This window comes from Squalius cephalus (assembly GCF_949319135.1).
Source record: "Squalius cephalus genome assembly, chromosome: 11".
In the NCBI taxonomy this organism is placed as follows: Eukaryota; Metazoa; Chordata; class Actinopteri; order Cypriniformes; family Leuciscidae; genus Squalius; species Squalius cephalus.
Window position 1 is genome coordinate 30,486,025 of NC_137132.1, and position 18,220 is coordinate 30,504,244.

Genomic DNA, 18,220 nt, shown 5'->3' on the forward strand with positions numbered 1-18,220 from the left:
ACACACATGCTGTATGAAAAAACGCCACTGCACTGTGGGGTGAATTACGTAACTGTCGCTCAATGAAGGAGAGAGGTGCGGAGAAACAGGAGGAACACGGGGGGAGGGGTGGGGGGGGTGGTGCAGTAGCGGCTGATTGGGGTTTCAGTCGTCAGGACAAATTAGTTCCAGACCCCCAGCTCACCAACATTCACCCCTAATTGAATGGAAGTACTGCAATGCTGTAAGAGGGACTCTCACGCAGCTCTGTGTGTGTGTGTGTGTGTGTGTGAGACTGTGAATATGACATGCATTTGCACATAACATACATGCACACACACACTGGTTTCTGCTTAGCAACAGTGCGGAGATGTGTTCCCCCCTGTGAAGAATGTTTTAGCATCAGAGAAATGCAGTCTCAGGACAGAAAAGAGAGAGAGAGAGAGAGAGAGAGAGAGAGAGAGAGAGAGAGAGAGAGAGAGAGAGAGAGAGAGAGAGAGAGAGAGAGAGATGGAGGGCTGGAAAAGAGGAAGTGGAAAGAGAGGAGAGGGGGAGGGAGATTCATCTGACCTTTCGCAGGAGAAGACACATCTGCCAGAATGCAGCAAAAACGAGGAGAGTCACAGAAGGGTAACGGTCTGTGTCTGTGTTTGTACTGTGAGCAATTCAAAGAAACGCTACAAATAATTCACGGGGGCCTAAACAGGAAACATCTATCAAACTGGAATATAAAATTGCAAATATTTAGTTATTAACGATGAAGTGACCATATTCAAACAGGTTTCCCGAATGCTATCTGTAAAATTTCAACAAACTAATTTTTAAAGGGTAACATTTTTACTGAGTTACAACTCTACTCTAATTAAAATCAACTATTTGTTTCTGTAATTTGCCCTATATTTATATTTACTCCTTTAATATTTAATACATGTCTATATTAATAATATAATAAAACTCGATATGAAAATCCCACATTCCATTTACAGTTAGTCTTACCACAGTAAATCCATGGTAAATGTTAGTGATTTGTGGATTGAAAGGTATTCTGAACTGAATGTTGTGTTTTCTGTGTCAGTGTTGTTGAGAATGTCTTTTAATTCGTTTAAATCACCAAGACATTTGTGTTTGTATCATCACTGGTGAGCGAGTAAGCGCACTTGTTCTGAGCTCGTACTGTGCTGTCCTTTGGGCAGCAGAGATAATAAATGGTGCGTCGGTTTCGTTCCACTTCTGGCGCGTTTAATGCTTCTCATAAGCAACACAAATGGCAGTGCTTGTCAGTTATCACATTTTGTTTCGCTCACGGTTTACAGCAAAACCTGGCCTAAAATCTAGCGCGGTCGCCTTGTGCTGACACTGTGAAACTGCATGATTTGTAAATTATATGTGGTGGGCCATTTAACATTTTAATAAACAAGGTGCAGGCCATTTAAAATTCATCCCGGACACCATTCACTTTGGGCACCCCTGCCCTAGACAGTCCCGCTCCAAACCCTTTGAGCCAATGTGGCAGCCTGGTCCGGAGTACACAAGCTTTTATAATATTTAAAGGGATACTCCACTTTTTTTGGAGTAAAACAGACAGTTTCTGGTCTCATTGACTTCCATAGTATACATTTTTTTCCCACTATGGAAGTCAATGAGACCAGAAACTGTCTGGTTACTGATATTCTTCTAAATATCAGAAACTCGGCTGAATGGATTCGAAAACGGTAAAACTCAACTGTTTAACTCTGGGGGAGTTGTAAAATGAGCCTATTTCCAAAAAAAAGTGGAGTATCCCTTTAAGCCCATTAAGGCGAGACACTACAGGTGAATAGGGTAAAATTTTAAAATAATAGATATCACCATGAAACTTCCTCAGTTGATTACTTACGCAAGTATTTAAAAAAAATGTATTACAAGTTTTAGAAATGTGTATGTTTAATTATGCAAATTAGGCATTATCTCATTAAATATGCACGATTTTGCATATATTGTCGGTAGATAGACCTGAACATATGATAAAGCCAGGTGCAAAATTCTTTTTTCATTTTGTTTACACACAAGATGGAAAAAAAAAATTCAGAGGGATTTCAGGATATATATACTGTCCATAGCCTTAAAAAATCGATTTTCGCCATATTTTTTTAAATTAAAATGTCACATAAATCAGGCCAGGAATGATTTATTAACAAATCCCTCTGAAAATATCTTCAGAAGTGTATAACTGGAAAGTTTGGTGTACATAGGTGCTACATAGGCTGAGATGTTTCTACTGGAGAATGACAAAAAACTCATTTTGAGAAGACGGCAGTTAAAGATTTAAATGGCTCTAAATGAGATTTCGTCGTTAGCTTTAAATGCCCCTTTGGACATTCACGTTTGGTTACTGATAGAAAGGAAATGCCCATATTTGGGTTACATAGCATTGTGCAGGAGACTCTTTACAGCGACACCGGTCATGACAGACTTCAGTGAACAGATGAAGCTCGGCGTGTTGAGTTGTAATGCTAACTTCCTGGTAAATTTGGGAGAAACTTACTTCTGCAAGTAAACAAAATGTGATAAAATAAACATCTTAATGTATATTATCAACGTTTTCTTTATAGCAGCTTGAAAGAACACATATTGAAGGAGTAAACTAGCCCAAAATCTCAAAACTGACCAATCTATGTTTTTGCCTGCCGTGTCTCGCCTTAAATGTTCAAAATGATGGCTTTCAATTACACTGTAATGTCGAATGGCTATAATTACTTATTTATACTTGTAAAAGCAAATATTTAGATAAACACTTAAATATATTGAGGATTATGTGTAGTGATATGGACAAGAACTCGATGAACTCCTGAACAAATGTCAGCATGAACCAAACAGACGAGCGCTACAGGAACACATTCAGTAGTGTAGGGGAAAGCACAGGCTCCCTGTGAAATCTAGCACACACTACTGACGTCAGAGTTCCTCAGTGAGAAATAATGCTCAATTAAGAGAGAGAAGCAGCTGAAGGAGGGCTTGACAGTGTGTTTTATGTTAGCAGAGAAGCTCATTAGGGACACGGGGGCTCTGAAACACAACTGGGGTGTGCAGCTGTGATCCTCCACTGTCCTGCTTAACATCTGAGCCTCATAAATCCTAGTGAGACTGCAGCTCTCTTTCTCTCGCACACACACTTATTTGTCTCATGGGCACATCCATTTAAAGACGAGTGTGTCTATTGATCCCAGTGTCCCTCAACTCAACTCACTCACCTGGACGAGGAGTCACTCAAACACAGTCCGTCCCTGCAAAACACATGTGAATATTTACACGTTTCATCTCTCTTTGATACATTCACAAAAATCTTTTTATACATGATTTTAAAAGTGTGAAAGCAGATGTCCCACCTGTCTGAGTAATAGGAATCAATGTAGTCGTGTGTCCTTTTTTTGTTCCTAACAAAGGGAAGGCCACAGTTAGTCAACAAACACACACGGTTGAGTTCGCCAAATACAAATAATCGGTAAAATATCTCTAGCTTATGTAAGGTTTGAAAGTTTACAAATGCTTCTCCAAACTCAAGCAGAAAACAAATCCCCATCAGTTCATATGAGGACATCAGAGAGCCATAGGAGCGCTTCATTCCCATTAAAATCAGTGCTTGAGAAGCGTGCACGTGGCTCACCCCGGGGTCCATTCGTTGCCCTCGGGAGGGTGTGCCTGAGTAACCATTGCAACCGGTGTCGTGTGCGGCGTGAACGGGCTGCCGATGAGGATACCTCCGGGGTGAGACACTCTCTGCGGTGTGCTTAAAATCTACAGAAAGGAAAGAAAACAATGTAAGGTTATGCAAATTATAACTGAAGATAGTTAGGTGACAAGTTAAGACCGGTAGAGAAGGTTCCACTAGGGAAGGTTCATGTTAGTTTTGGCAGTCAGCCCCTCCTGGTGGATACCATTATGGAAAAAAACATGTTTCTCCATCCAGGTTGTGTACTTCCAGTGAACAACTGCCACTGAGATGAAAGGGAACGCTATCGGGTTGATTTCTACAGGTACAATAGACGTTTTTGATTTGGGCGACCTCCACTGTGGTGTTGCTGACAGACACCAGCATGTTCTCGTTCATCCCGATGTACATGAGCGATGAGTCCCTGATTTGTCTCCAGCTCTCTCCCTCTGGATCTCTCCTCATGCGAGTGTGTGCTGCAGCCCCAGGGGAGCAGACACGCCTCAGCAAGGACACCCTCATCCATCACCGCACCCATCATCCTCCTCATGGCCCTCTGGATGTATTCAGAAAGGCTCGCGACCATACATCTGGTCCATTATGAGGTGCGTATGAGATGCATAATATCAAAACGTTGTGGTATAAAACACACCAGATCACAAAAAAAAAAAAAAAAAAAAAGTTTCACCAAAACGTGCAGCATATTGCATTGTGTACTGTATACCAGTGGCGAAGCTACAGATGCGCCCTTCATTTTCCAAATAGATGAATGAAATAATTTCATAAACAATAATTATCTTATCACACTATATTTATTTAGCTAAAGGAATTATTAAATGGATGTTTCCATGGTCCGCTGCAGGCGATGTCCTAGCTTTTCCTCTCCCTATCGGTGCATATGAATGTTTTATGTTTATGTTTTATGAATTCCTGTCACCTTGAGTGTTTCTGGTCTCGCACCTGCTGTATCCCACAATGCTTTGTGTTTAAATCTATTTCCAGTGCGATGAATGAACGAGGAATCGTGTAGCCACATTTTTTTTTAATTTTTCTTATAACTTACCATGTCATTCAACTTATCTTTTTCATTTTTATTTATAACATGCCAACTGGAATCTGATAATTAGACAAACTGATTTAAGTATGCAGTATAATGTCTTCATGTTTACGAAGCATACAGATTAAAATATATATATCGTGGCCATGAATTAAGAATTATTTAACTCGGTTTAATTTGTTTACTCATTTTAGGAAATCATGACCACTTTAAACTAATTTGTTCCCTTGTTTTGATTGAATTAAAACAAGGAAACAAATTATTACAACATGGCCACAATTTAGTAAATCAGGAGAACAAATTATTATAACGAACGTACAATTTACTTAAAGGAGAACTCCGGTCAATTTTAACATTGAGCTCATTTTATTGTACATTTGGAGTGCTGTCAATACAGAGAACAACGACAAAAATCGGTGTTGCCTACACCGAATTATTCTATTTTTAAAAATTGCACCCTGTTGACTTCAATGGGGCAAGTACTAAACCTGCTTTTAGCCTCTTAACATCCTTGATGTGTCATTACAAGTGCACAGAAAATGTGAGTGATTCCTTCTGAGTGAACACGAGTGGATCTGACTGCAGTAGATGTAAAAGATATGTATAAAAATGATGTTATTTAAGCCAGCGCAAATACCTGTGTTTACATCCTGTTTTTCGGTTGAAGTCCAAAGTAGTCGATTGCCGAGTTCACGCGCATAGGTTTAATACCTATGATCACGCGCGTGAACTCGGCAATCGACTACTTTGGACTTCAACCGAAAAACAGGATGTAAACAGGTATTTGCGCTGGCTTAAATAACATCATTTTTATACATATCTTTTACATCTACTGCAGTCAGATCCACTCGTGTTCACTCAGAAGGAATCACTCACATTTTCTGTGCACTTGTAATGACACATCAAGGATGTTAAGAGGCTAAAAGCAGGTTTAGTACTTGCCCCATTGAAGTCAACAGGGTGCAATTTTTAAAAATAGAATAATTCGGTGTAGGCAACACCGATTTTTGTCGTTGTTCTCTGTATTGACAGCACTCCAAATGTACAATAAAATGAGCTCAATGTTAAAATTGACCGGAGTTCTCCTTTAAAACGTAAGTCGTAGGAACGAATTAATTTTTTTTTCCTCATGTCAGTGTTATTTTAGTATTATTTATATAATGTTATATTTATGAATATTTTGAATGAGCTTTTATTTTTATATTTTCAGTTTTCATTTTAGTTTAAGTTTTAGTAATAGTGTTATGTGCTTTTGTCATTTAATGTGTTATATATATATATATATATATATAGTTTATTTATTTATATATATATATATATATATATATATATATATATATATATATATATATAAACAGTCTTTATATATATATTTAACAGTCTTGTTATTGTTAACTAAAACTAATATATATATATATATATATATATATATATATATATATATATATATATATATATAATATAAAAAAAATTTTTTTTTTTGATTTAGTTAACAATAACAAGACTGAGTCATGTGACAACACTGTAGCATACTATTTAAAATGTATATCATGTCATACAGTTTCATGGAAGTATGCGGTGTACACTCTGCAGTATGCAGGAAGTTCAACGTTTTCACGTCTTGTTTTCTCGCACCGTGTTAAACGCTACACGGGTGACACTGAGTGTGGAGGACGTAACTGTGAGATCCACTGAGTCGGAAAGGAATCTGTGTGTAAGTGTGCCACACATCTCTGTAACGAGTGAGTGCGGGTCCTAACGAGGGTCGTTAATAAGCTCATTAGCAGAGGTGCGGGCACACAGCGCGCTTGTTCTCCTCCGAGCCTCTGCTTTCGGCCCTTCCGCTCTGCCGTCAAACACGAGGACTCGTTGTTTGGTGAAGGGTGTCGTTTCCGCACCTCTAGCGGCACTAAACGCAACTGCACAAATAATGTCTGCTTCCAAACAGGTTTCCCATGCAGTCCGACTGCCATTGTTGAGACAAACAGGGTCCCGAAAATCATACGTTAGTACATGCAAAGAAAGCATGAGTGTTTGCACTCTTCAGGAAGTCAACCTAACAATTGCTTAATTGCAGGTTCCTATTGAGCTAGTATAGAATGACATATTTTAGCACTGAAACAAATGACATTTCACCTTTAAATGTATGCATTTACAGAAGACCCTTCCTGATAGATGTTTACTGCAGCATTGTTGTCAAACTTCAGCACATCAAGGTCTCTCTCTCCAACTTCCTCCCCTTTCATCAGTGTCTTTCCTCCCTTTAAACTCCATTGTGCGAGTCCATCTTTTCAACATTCCTTTCTTTTGTTCTGCTGAGTGCAGCCATACTGACCCGTAAACACCCTCCTCCTCCACCCCTTCAGTTTCCTATTGTCCATGTACAGCACACAAGCACATGCAAATCACTGTTCTCTGAAGTCTCACTGCCCACTACTGGCTACAGAACGAACTGCAGCACAACCGTCCCATCTTCAAACATCTTTTACACAGGAATTTGTTTAAATTTGTTTAAAGTTAACACTGTACAATAAGGTCTCTTTAGTTAACATCAGTTGTCATTATCCAACACTGATAATGAGCAATATATTTGTTACAGTATTTATTAATCTTTGTTAAAGTCAGTTAATAAAAATACAACTATTTTTAGCTGATGCAAGCTCAGGTCCATTAAATAATATTAACAGATATTAACTTTTAATTGTATTAATGTATTAGTAAATGTTGAAATTAATCTAATTTGATCTGATTAATCAGATTAAAACATAAATAGCAAATATGACGACAGAATTGAGATGTTCGATTCATTTTTGGTGAATAATTTCTTTAAAAAGTATTTTTAGATACATTTAATATACTGTAGGTAGACAAATATTGATATTTATTACAAAGTTTATTTATATCATAGCATAAATATAAATATTCCTCATTGTGTTTAGCAGATTTACTGCATTTTACTTCTAGCATTCAAGATTCAACATTTTCAGTCTACTTTGGTCAGAATTTCAGTTCCTCTGAACCATTTTAAACCATTTCAAAACGAACATAAATGCTCATGAAAATAAATGTGATGAAGTTTTACCAACTGTTGCCAATGGCGAATAGAATAAATTGCCGTTGCACTTTAATTTTGCCACTTTTGTAACCATTTAAGTCAGTCTGGAGTAGTGTTGCTGAACATTTCCGGTCAATTTCCGGAGACTTTCCATGGGAACTTAATCTGGGGAATTTTGGAAATATTCCAAGTTGGAAACTCAAATGGAATTTATGGGAATTAATTGGACATTTGGGGAAATGTATATAAACTGTATCATATACAAACATAAATATAAACATTTTGTTATAGTTATAGTAGCAGGCATGTTAGTTGTTGTTTTTATTGCATATTGATATCTTTTTTCAATTAATTACTTCTGATTTAGTAAATATTTTTATTGCAGCAATTGTTATGCATGTTATTTATGAGTGTCACATGATCCTTCAGAAATCATTGTAATATGCTTATTTGATACTGTTATTTTCAGTGTTGTGTATTGATATTAAGCAGCACAAATGTTTATTAGAATGATTTCTGAAGGATCATGTGACACTGAAGACTGGAGCAATGATGCTGAAAAGTTGCCTTCACAAGAATAAATGACACTTTACTACATATTAAAAAGTAAGAAATTAGAACATAGAAATTCAACTGAAATTGTTGTAACCAAGATTTTGCTGCAAGATTATTATTTTTTTAACTACATTTAAGTACCCTGTGTGTTATGAGCCTGAGTCATTTGCTCATTGCTTCCATTCTGTCCTGTGTATCATTGTCTCAGTGTCTGTGCTTGTTTGTGTTACAGGTGGGCGGTATCTGGTGATAATTTGTTGGAGGCTGCGATTGGTTCTCCTCCACACCTGATCCAGATATAAGGACCGCCCCAAACACTCAACAGAGGCCACTATTGTGCCATCGTTGATCGTAACCACTTCGCTATTGTTTTGTATCATCATCATCGTCTAGACTAGAGTGTCATATCAGAGAAATTTTAAATGTTTGTTTGAGATTGTGATTTGTGATTTTGAACCTCTGTTTATCCTTGTTAAACTGACCCACGCCTGGCCGACCCCTAGCGGTCGTAACACCTGTTTAAGTACATTTAAGGTTAACCTGCAATTTTGCAAATTCCCAGTTTATTCCCATTATTTCATATATATTCCCATTAATTCCCGTTTATTCTCATTAATTCCCATGGAAAGAGTCCAGCCATGAAAATTCCCGGAATGTTGCAACCCTAGCCTGGAGCAACTGCAGCCTTAGATTTGAGTGTTCAAGAGATTATGAAGTGCTGCTTGTTTACATGCATTTAAAGACGTGTGTGTGTGTTTGTACACTGGTGTTGGTGTGACACTGACCATCTGGGCTCCCACATTTGAATTGACCGTTCCTAGTGTGATCTTGGCGGCTGGGCTGTAGCTGGACGGCGTTACCAGGGAAATGTGGCCTGCAAACACAAACATAGTCAAGCTGATGTTCACAAATAAGAGCTGGGAGTTTCTGAAAGGAAAAAAGCATTTCACAGACAAGCAGAAGCTTGAATGGATCCCAGCTTTGACTGAATGGAAATGATGATTTGCTCACAAATTAGAGCTCTTAAGATGATTAAGTTTTACAGGCTGTAAGCAAACTATAAATGCGATTCACATTACTTATGTGCAGTGAAATGTACCATTAAAATAATTCTGCCTATTCAACAGCATCAGTCCTGAAAATGACTACTTAATGTTGAATCACGCTGGTCAATAAGCAATTTATAAGGCTAAAAGTCACATTTATCACATTCTGTTAAAGTTGCATAGGAGAATGTAAAATGTATGCATATTATAATGTAAATTTGGTTAAATGAGCACACCATCATAGACATAAGTTCTGCCTCTTATGATGTGGGGCATGTTTTCAAACTCTATGGGGCAAGTTGTCACAGATGAAATATGTCATCAAACCGTCTATTATAAGCTTTGCAATAAAAAGTAAAACAATTATGAAACACAACACAAATTAAACTGATGAATCGAAACATTGTTCCTTTTATCAAATCAAATTGAATTATTTATACATTAGTCAAATAGATTTGATGTCTTCTCTTATCTTGCATTGTTTCTCAAGTTCAAAGATAAATGGGCGGCCCTAAAAAGTATTTGGACACTTGAGCCACATAAAAAAAAGAGTGCCGTTTAATTAAAATAGAGGTATAAAGACACACTTCAAGCAAAAAACATGTAGACATTTCTGTATTTTTGAGAATCAAACTTGATACATCAGGCTTTTATGTCTCATATAGTATGATATAGTGCGAATATGAAGTTCATACTCAAGGAAGAAAAAAAAACTGTTTTATTATGCAAAAATATGCAGTTTGGTGCAGTTGCTGAGATTTATATGGCCAAGATGAAATTATGAAAGCTTAATGTGAATCAGTTTATAACAGTATAGCAGATACTTACATAAAATGCATATGAATATCAGCTGTCACTCTATATCTCCCAATATTACGTCTTAGTAAGACGATAGTTCAATGCTTAGTTTCATGATCAAAGCTCTGTAGTTTTAAACTGTATGATGTAACACAATAAAATGATGATTGAGAGATGAACGAAAGCCTGAGGGATCGTGTTTGATGCTCACATTTCAACATGATTTTTCTAAAAAATGATGGATTATCAAGTAAGCTGATTCAGTCCAGTAAGTGTTTATTACTACAATATAATATTACTTAAATATTGCTAACAATATAAACGTTATTCTTACATTTACTAAAAGAATCTGTAAAGATTTCACAGAATAAAGACACATGAACCTTTTTTTTTCTTCAATTCTACTAAAAGGCCTTTGCCTTGATCAATCAGACGACAGAAGGCTTGTAGTTGATGTACAACAGGTTTTTCAGCAAAGTTTTGATCATGTTGATAATTCAGGGGTATTTGTGTATCAAATAAGGCACCGTAGGCTTTATGGGATTGATGTGATGAACTACTCTGCTCCTGTGTGAACTTCACACATCCACACACCAGCACTGCAATATCAGCTGGTTAAGAGTCACTGCAAAACGTCTCTAAGAGGTGAAGTTGGTTTTGAGGAAAGCTCTAGCATCAATGTATTTTCAGATATCATCTAATGCAACAGCATCAAGACATGTTTAAATGAAGCTGAAGGGTCCAAATACTTCTTGAGGCCACTGTATAACAGTGGTTTTCAGAGATTTCCACCATGAATATCGCCTTTACACCCCAGGAAGAGACGGTTGCGTCGGTGGGATAAGACTGAGAGCGAGGGAAGGTTACAGTATGGAGATCGAGGGCAAGACACTTCTGAAGAAAAGAAAAAAATCTTGAAATGCTTTCTTTTGAATAGAGATGCAAATCATGTAAAGGTTGTGGCATATCAGATGCAAAACCATGCAAATGGGCCTTGAAATCACGCACAAACACGCAATAGGGCGAACACACCCTGAACTGTGTGAATGAGACGACATGCCAACAATCCCACTCTATGCATGCCTGCTTCCCACTCAAACTTGGTCAAAGCTTCCAAGCGTCTGCATCACAGCGGCCCGTGACGCTCACAGTGTGTCTTTGTCCATCTACAGCTGCGGTCGAGATGTAGCGCTGCGCTTACAATGTTCTCTTGACTTTATGCACCAAACACCAATACAAAGCAGTTTTCTTACTTTTCATAAAGGACAACAGCAGATGTGAAATGAAATGTAGTCATGATTGCCTCTCTAAAAGAACGCTACCGAAAGTGATCAATCAGCTTCCTGAGGCCTTGTCCACACGAATACACTTTCGTTTGAAAACGCATCTTTTTCTCTCAGTTTTGGTCTCCCGTTCACACTGAGACGCGTTTTTAGCAACGAAAACAAAGCTTTTTGAAAACGCTCTCCAAAGTGGATACATTTGAAAACGTTGGTTTCATGTTGTAGAAAATCTAGAAAACGGAGGTATTTGAAAATGATGTCGTAAGTTTAGTCATGTGACGCATATTGAATCCATAGACTGACACACCATAGATGGTGGTATGCCAATACAAGTATATTTGGGCGTCATTTTAGATGATAAATTGAACTTTGACACCAATACAGACTATATATGTAAAAAAGCTAATCAGAGACTTTTTTTCTTAAGAAAGTTGAATGTGTTTAATGTTGATAGATCACTTCTGAAAGCTTTTTATTCATCCTTTATTGAATCTATTTTAACCTTTGCTATGATCTGTTGGTTTGGCAATTTGAGTGTAATTAACAAAAACAGATTGGGAAAAAATGTAAGCATACAGTATGTCGGAAAATAATTGGCACTGGTCTTAAAGGATTTTAACATTGAGCTCATTTTTTTGTAAATTTGGAGTGCTGTCAGTACAGAGAACAACGACAAAAATCTGTGTTGCCTACACCGTGTTATCCTCTTTTTAAAATGTGCACCCTGTTGACTTCAATGGGGCAAGTACTAAACCTGCTTTTAGCCTCTTAACATCCTTGATGTGTCATTACAAGTGCACAGGTCATGTGAGTGATTCCTTCAGAGTGAACGCGGGTGAATCTGATCTCAAATATCTATGCCATTGGTACTAAACCAATGCGCGTGAACTCGACAATCGACTACTGTGGACTTCGACCGAAAACAGGAAATAAATACAGGTATGTGCGCTGGCTGAATAAACATCATTTTTATTCATATCTTTCACATCTACTGCAGTCAGATTCACCGTGTTCACTCTGAAGGAATCACTCACATGACCTGTGCACTTGTAATGACACATCAAGGATGTTAAGAGGCTAAAAGCAGGTTTAAAACTTGCTCCATTGAAGTCAACAGGGTGCAAATTTTAAAAAGAGGATAACACGGTGTAGGCAACACCGATTTTTGTCGTTGTTCTCTGTACTGACAGCACTCCAAATTTACAAAAAAATGAGCTCAATGTTAAAATTGACCGGAGTTCTCCTTTAACAGCATTGAGCAAATGTACGAGGCCAGAACTACACAGAGGGCAATGGTCATTTTGGCTAACATCACTCACCCATTACACTCTGAATTTTGCCTCCTACCATCAGGAAGGAGGTATACCTACCGAAAACGTGCCAGGTCCAACAGATATTTGAGATCATTTGTACCATTAGCTGTTGGGTTTCTCAACAAACTATAGGTACATGTGTATTTATGTTTTTATCTATTTATTATCTCATGGTTTTATGTGTTTTGTGCGAATGTGTATGTGTTGGCTACTTGTTGTGAACCAAATTGGCCCTTGGGGACATTAAAGATATTTCAATTCAATTCACTTAGATATTCATGTTTATACCTGTATTGTGAGCGTTTTGAAACGATAACTCTGTTTTCAAATCTATCCGGATTAATGTAGACGTAGCCTAAGTCGTGAATCAGTATATCATGTACACTAATTCGGGCACTGGTGAGGACAGTCAGGACCCTGGCTCGCTACACATCGCGGGCATTGTGGAACTTTTTGAGGAGTGAACATTTGTGACGTAATGCCGGTTTAACTTTTGGGAAGAAGTCTGCTGTGGAGCTCACAGGCACAGCAAAAGTTGGTACAAAGTTGGTAATATAATATTAACCTTTTGAGGCGTACGATCACACTGGTGTGATCAGAACGGTCAGTGCATCACATGATCAACTGCTTAATTCAAACGTGCTTTGGCTGGCGCTGGCACTTACTTGTATTTCAGGAGAAGTGGATGAATTTATGTGTTGTAAATCTGAACATGGCGGCGCCCATCGCACGTTATAGATCAACTAACAGGATCATCATAATATATAATAAGGATAATCATAGGTTTTTAAACGACGAAACACATTCACTTGCATGTATTTGAGAATTGTATTTCAGGTAGTTGATGACATAGCCAACAAGTTTTATAAAACATTTTTAATAAAAAGGAAAAAGGAAATATGCAGTACATGTGTCATACAGCGCTATTGTGGCTGCGATGTGTCACGGGACAAGCATGATGTGTTGCCATGGAAATAATAAGGTGATACTTTCTAAAAATAATGGTGGGGGTCAGACAGAATATTTTCAACGTATGTGATTTGTATAAAATTACACAAAGAAGTTCATAACACATTTTTAAGGCCAAATATGTGTTTCTACTCTTTTTTTTATTTTATAAGCATTTAAATGGTGGCTGTCATAAAAAACATGACATATTTATTCAAACATACATTAGATATTGAAGAACAGGTTAACTAAAAATACGATGAATATGCAATATGATGCATATATTTAGCAAAATGCTCTATTTTTGTAGCTGATTAATGAGATTTTGGACATTGAATGGCTTTTCTGAGGTGAATGTAACGTGATACAGATTTTGGAAAGTTGAACTGTCTCTTTCAGCATTCCTTCTGATGTTCATTCATCTTTATTTTGTACTGTAACTTAGTTAAGTGAAAGAGATGATCAGTTCGCATGCGCTTCGCTAAAACTGAGACGCTACAACGATTTGTTGCGTCAAAACGGTATTTAGCCGAGACTTTGTTTCATATCAAAAATAAGAAAGCACAAAGCTTTTTGCGATTTATTGGATGGGAGGCACAGTAAAAAAAAAAAAAAAAGTTCATTCATCAACTGAAAACAGCATAGATTAAAAGGTTAATTCTTGGGATTTAAGAGATAATGGTTCTTCAAAATGAGAATCGATTAAAACAGAGAAGTCAATATTTTTAATCCAGCCCTACTATTTATGTTTATATGTGTTTCGGTCTGAATAATTGACACACAAAAAAAAAAAAAAATCCAAAAATGTCAAAACAGACATATGAGCTATAACTTCAAAACTTCTGAATAACTTCTATCATAGGATAGTTAGCATTTTGCAGACAACCTCTCAAATTTCATTCAAGACAAACAAGAACGAATGCTGTTTGGTTTCATTGACATAAAACTTGGTGTGACATACAAATATACACAAACACAAATTAAATTAAGCAAAAATTATGCAATATTCACTTTTACATGGTGTTTGAACATAAATGTGTGTCCGCAGTGCGTGTAAACAACCACCCTATAATGCAGGGCTCCAGACTAACTTTTTTTATTAGGAGCGCTGTAGACCCTGACTTAAAATTTTAGGAGCGCAAGCAGAAAATTTAGGGGCACACCTTCACATTTTTCCCCTAAATAACTATTACAGACAAATGCTTTGATAATAAATAGACTTAACGTACAGAAATTATGGTGCAGTTTTATTTTAAGATCACAGGGCTCCAGACTAACATCTGAGGGCAGCGGCACTAAATTCTACTGAAAGTGTTTGGTAGCACTGTTTGATGACAAAGCACTGAGCTTAATTTGAGGTGTATAGATAAAGTTAACTTTAATTATTATCATTCATAATGTCTTAATATTAATTCAAAAGCAAAATGAGTGACAAAATAGATATTAGGGAGTGAAAATAGCCAATAAGCGCCCTCAACAGCTGTTTACAATGGTAATTTAATCTTTTTTTTTTCTTTTTTTTTTTCAAATAAGTGTGAGTTTTCCTACTTCTTGAAACTTTCAGTTTTATAAATAGATACAATCTTTAAAGGATGAACAAAAATGTTTTGGTCAACACATTAAAAATAACATTTAAATATGATATAGTTTTGAAGTGCTGGAAAAAGATGTGTAGGCTACTTTTATAACCACAGTATACCATAGTTATAGTTATGCCTGGTTCAGATTACACAATTTTTTTGTATGTTACGATAGTCACTGTGTCAGATTACACGATTTTGACTCCTAAAAATCTTGTCATGTCATGGACAAGAAACATGTCAGACTACACGTACGATCAGTCATCGCGAGCCGTCTCACACACACATTCACTCGCACATATATGTACACACTCACTCACTCACATACACGCACTCTCACACACACACACACACACACACACACTCACCACGCTCTCACTCACACACTCACTCAGTCAGTCACTCGCGCACACACTCTCTCACTCTCTCTCGCTCACTCACTCACCAGTCACTTGCGCGCGCGCACACACACACTCATTCACTCCTGACGGAACCCGTCATGGAGGACCGTTAAAAAATTAAACATGCTAGTCTTTTTGTCTTGATGTCGTAAAGCATCGCAGACGCGACGTCGTTTGTCGCCCACTATGACACATATACGAGATGAAATTTACTGGTCGCACATGTGCGACTGGATTTAAAATTCAGTCGCACACTCTCAAATTTTGGTCGCAAAATGCGACCATTTGGTCGCAGTCTGGAGCCCTGTAATGGTAAAAATCCACCCACTTTTATAATCGCCATAAATCAGAAATGGTGCATCAAAAGGAGTGACGTCACATTAGATCAAGCCCCACCCATGACTGGTGACGATCTCTGCCCTATAAACAAAGAGTGAGCCGCACACAGTCCGCCATGTTTATCTCTTCGTTAGACCAGCTAATTATATAATGTCTACGCTACATAAAGATTATAACTGGCTGTAATAATGTCTTCATAAACTCCCAGCATCTGAGCCACTGGGGACGCAGTGGATTCATTTCATTTATGAAGTGAATGTGCCCAAGAAATTAGCTAAATTCGTATTTGTTTGTGCGAATCATTTTACACCCGACTGCTTTCCAAACGAGGGTCAGTTCAACGCAGGATTTGCACAAAAGGTGATTCGCAGAGATGGATCAATACCAACTGTTCGTAATCCAATTTCATACCCAGAACAGGCATGTATTGCACTTTACATTTGGTGAATGTTTGAAAATTGCCTTTCTGAATGTGCTTGTTAGCACGTTGTACGGCTTATGTAGGTAAAGTTACCAAACATAACTCTGACAAATGGCTGAACACCGGTATTGACGATTTCAGGCATATTGGCTGCGTGAGGTTATTCGGTTTTGTCTTATCCGAAGCACGAGCTGTAAAGGCACAGCCCTCTTCTGGAAAGCAGGTGGGGAAGCAGCAGCTCATTTTAAAGGGGTGGTATAATGCACTTTTCACAATAAGATGTAAAATAAGTCTCTGATGTCCCCGGAGTGTGTATGTTAAGTTTCAGCTCAAAATACCCCACATATTTTTTTATATAGCATGTTAAAATTGTCACTTTTTGAGGGTGAGCAAAAACGCACCGTTTTTGTGTGTGTCCCTTTAAATGCAAATGAGCTGCTGCTCCCGGCGCAGGGGGCGGAGCTTCAATAGCTCCTGTCCTTTTACCTCACACAGACATGCACTGGAAATGTCAATGTTTATGTTCAAACTGGAGTCAGACAATGATGGAGAGACTCAAGAAGAAGTGACAACATGTAGAAGCAACAGGACGTTTCTGAATGGTTAGTTGATGAATTTATGTAGCTTAAGCATAGTTATGTTCTAGTCATTGATTAGCATATTCTGTCATGATAATCTATAAATCTTGTTCCCGAGGGCGGGGTTTATGTAAATTATAGGGCTAGTGATGTCACTAACCCGGGAGGAAGCTCGTGTAGTCCCTACCAGCCGTTTGTTGTAGTCCTTAAAAAGCGATTTCTTTAAAAGCAAATATCTTCCTTTGCTTTGAACTTTGAGCGTTGTAACTTTGCAGATGTTGTTTATGCTCAAACAGCAACATTACACACTAACTAAAGATAGACAAGTGAATCATAATCAACCACCCCTTTAATTTAAAGATACACACACGAAAACAGCATGTGCTCCAACCCAAATAGGGCCATTTACGGCATGCAATAATATATGACCTGTGGGGTATTTTGAGCTGAACTTCTTTGAATTACTTCCTGTGAGCGACAGTTTGCTGGAGGGAAATGCCATGGCAGTGCACACGTCAACAGAAAAGTGATGTTGTTGCAAGAGGGCTGACAAATTAAAATTGAATTCCAAAAAAATAAAAGATTTATCAATTTTGATTTCATGGTGACTTTAAACGCTGCACAACAGCGAAATATTTTCAATGAACAACAACTTAAATATCACTCTCTCAGAGGTGTAAAGTCCAGCGGTCAGAAAGTAAAACTCCTGCCTTATGTTTATTCCACCCATGAACTCAGCCAGCTCAACAATCTCCTGGCTGAAAAACTGTGCTAATTAGCAAATCCAGGTGATTGGAACAAAATACCGAGGAGGACTTTTACTTCCTGAACCTGGACTTCAAACCTCTGCATTCTCTTCCTGGAATCTATTCTATTGTATGTAAAATAGTGGCTCAGTGATTTAGTTTGTGTTCGTTGGAAGTAAGTCATGGAGATTTCAAAGGACATGAGGGTGAGTAAATGATTGTGAGAATTGTCATTTTTGATTAACCATAAATACAAATAAAAACAGTTTCAGTGTTTCATGTTGAAAGGCAAGAAAGTGTCAGAGTAGTCTGAATGAATCTTTACAAAGTGCTCCAGATGGTGAGCGTACAGCAGCAGGACTGGCTGCGGTCTGAAGGGGTTTTGTGCAAGGCCTCAGCGCAGGAATGCGTCAGTGCCACATGCTCTTTACAG

At 37.7% G+C, this 18,220-nt stretch overlaps 1 protein-coding gene across 4 annotated transcripts in view; it reads right to left on the minus strand.

The window, feature by feature from the left end:
* Nucleotides 1-18,220, minus strand: part of tfdp2 (transcription factor Dp-2) — a 52,903-nt gene that overhangs the window by 13,450 nt on the left and 21,233 nt on the right. For all 4 annotated transcript variants that reach the window (XM_079885864.1, XM_079885865.1, XM_079885863.1 and 1 more), the window contains 4 exons: nucleotides 9,120-9,208; nucleotides 3,623-3,753; nucleotides 3,345-3,392; nucleotides 3,210-3,242 (listed from right to left, as the gene is read on the minus strand). In XM_079885864.1, coding sequence (XP_079741990.1) covers nucleotides 3,210-3,242; nucleotides 3,345-3,392; nucleotides 3,623-3,753; nucleotides 9,120-9,208 — 301 coding nt within the window. The remainder of the gene's footprint in view (nucleotides 1-3,209; nucleotides 3,243-3,344; nucleotides 3,393-3,622; nucleotides 3,754-9,119; nucleotides 9,209-18,220) is intronic.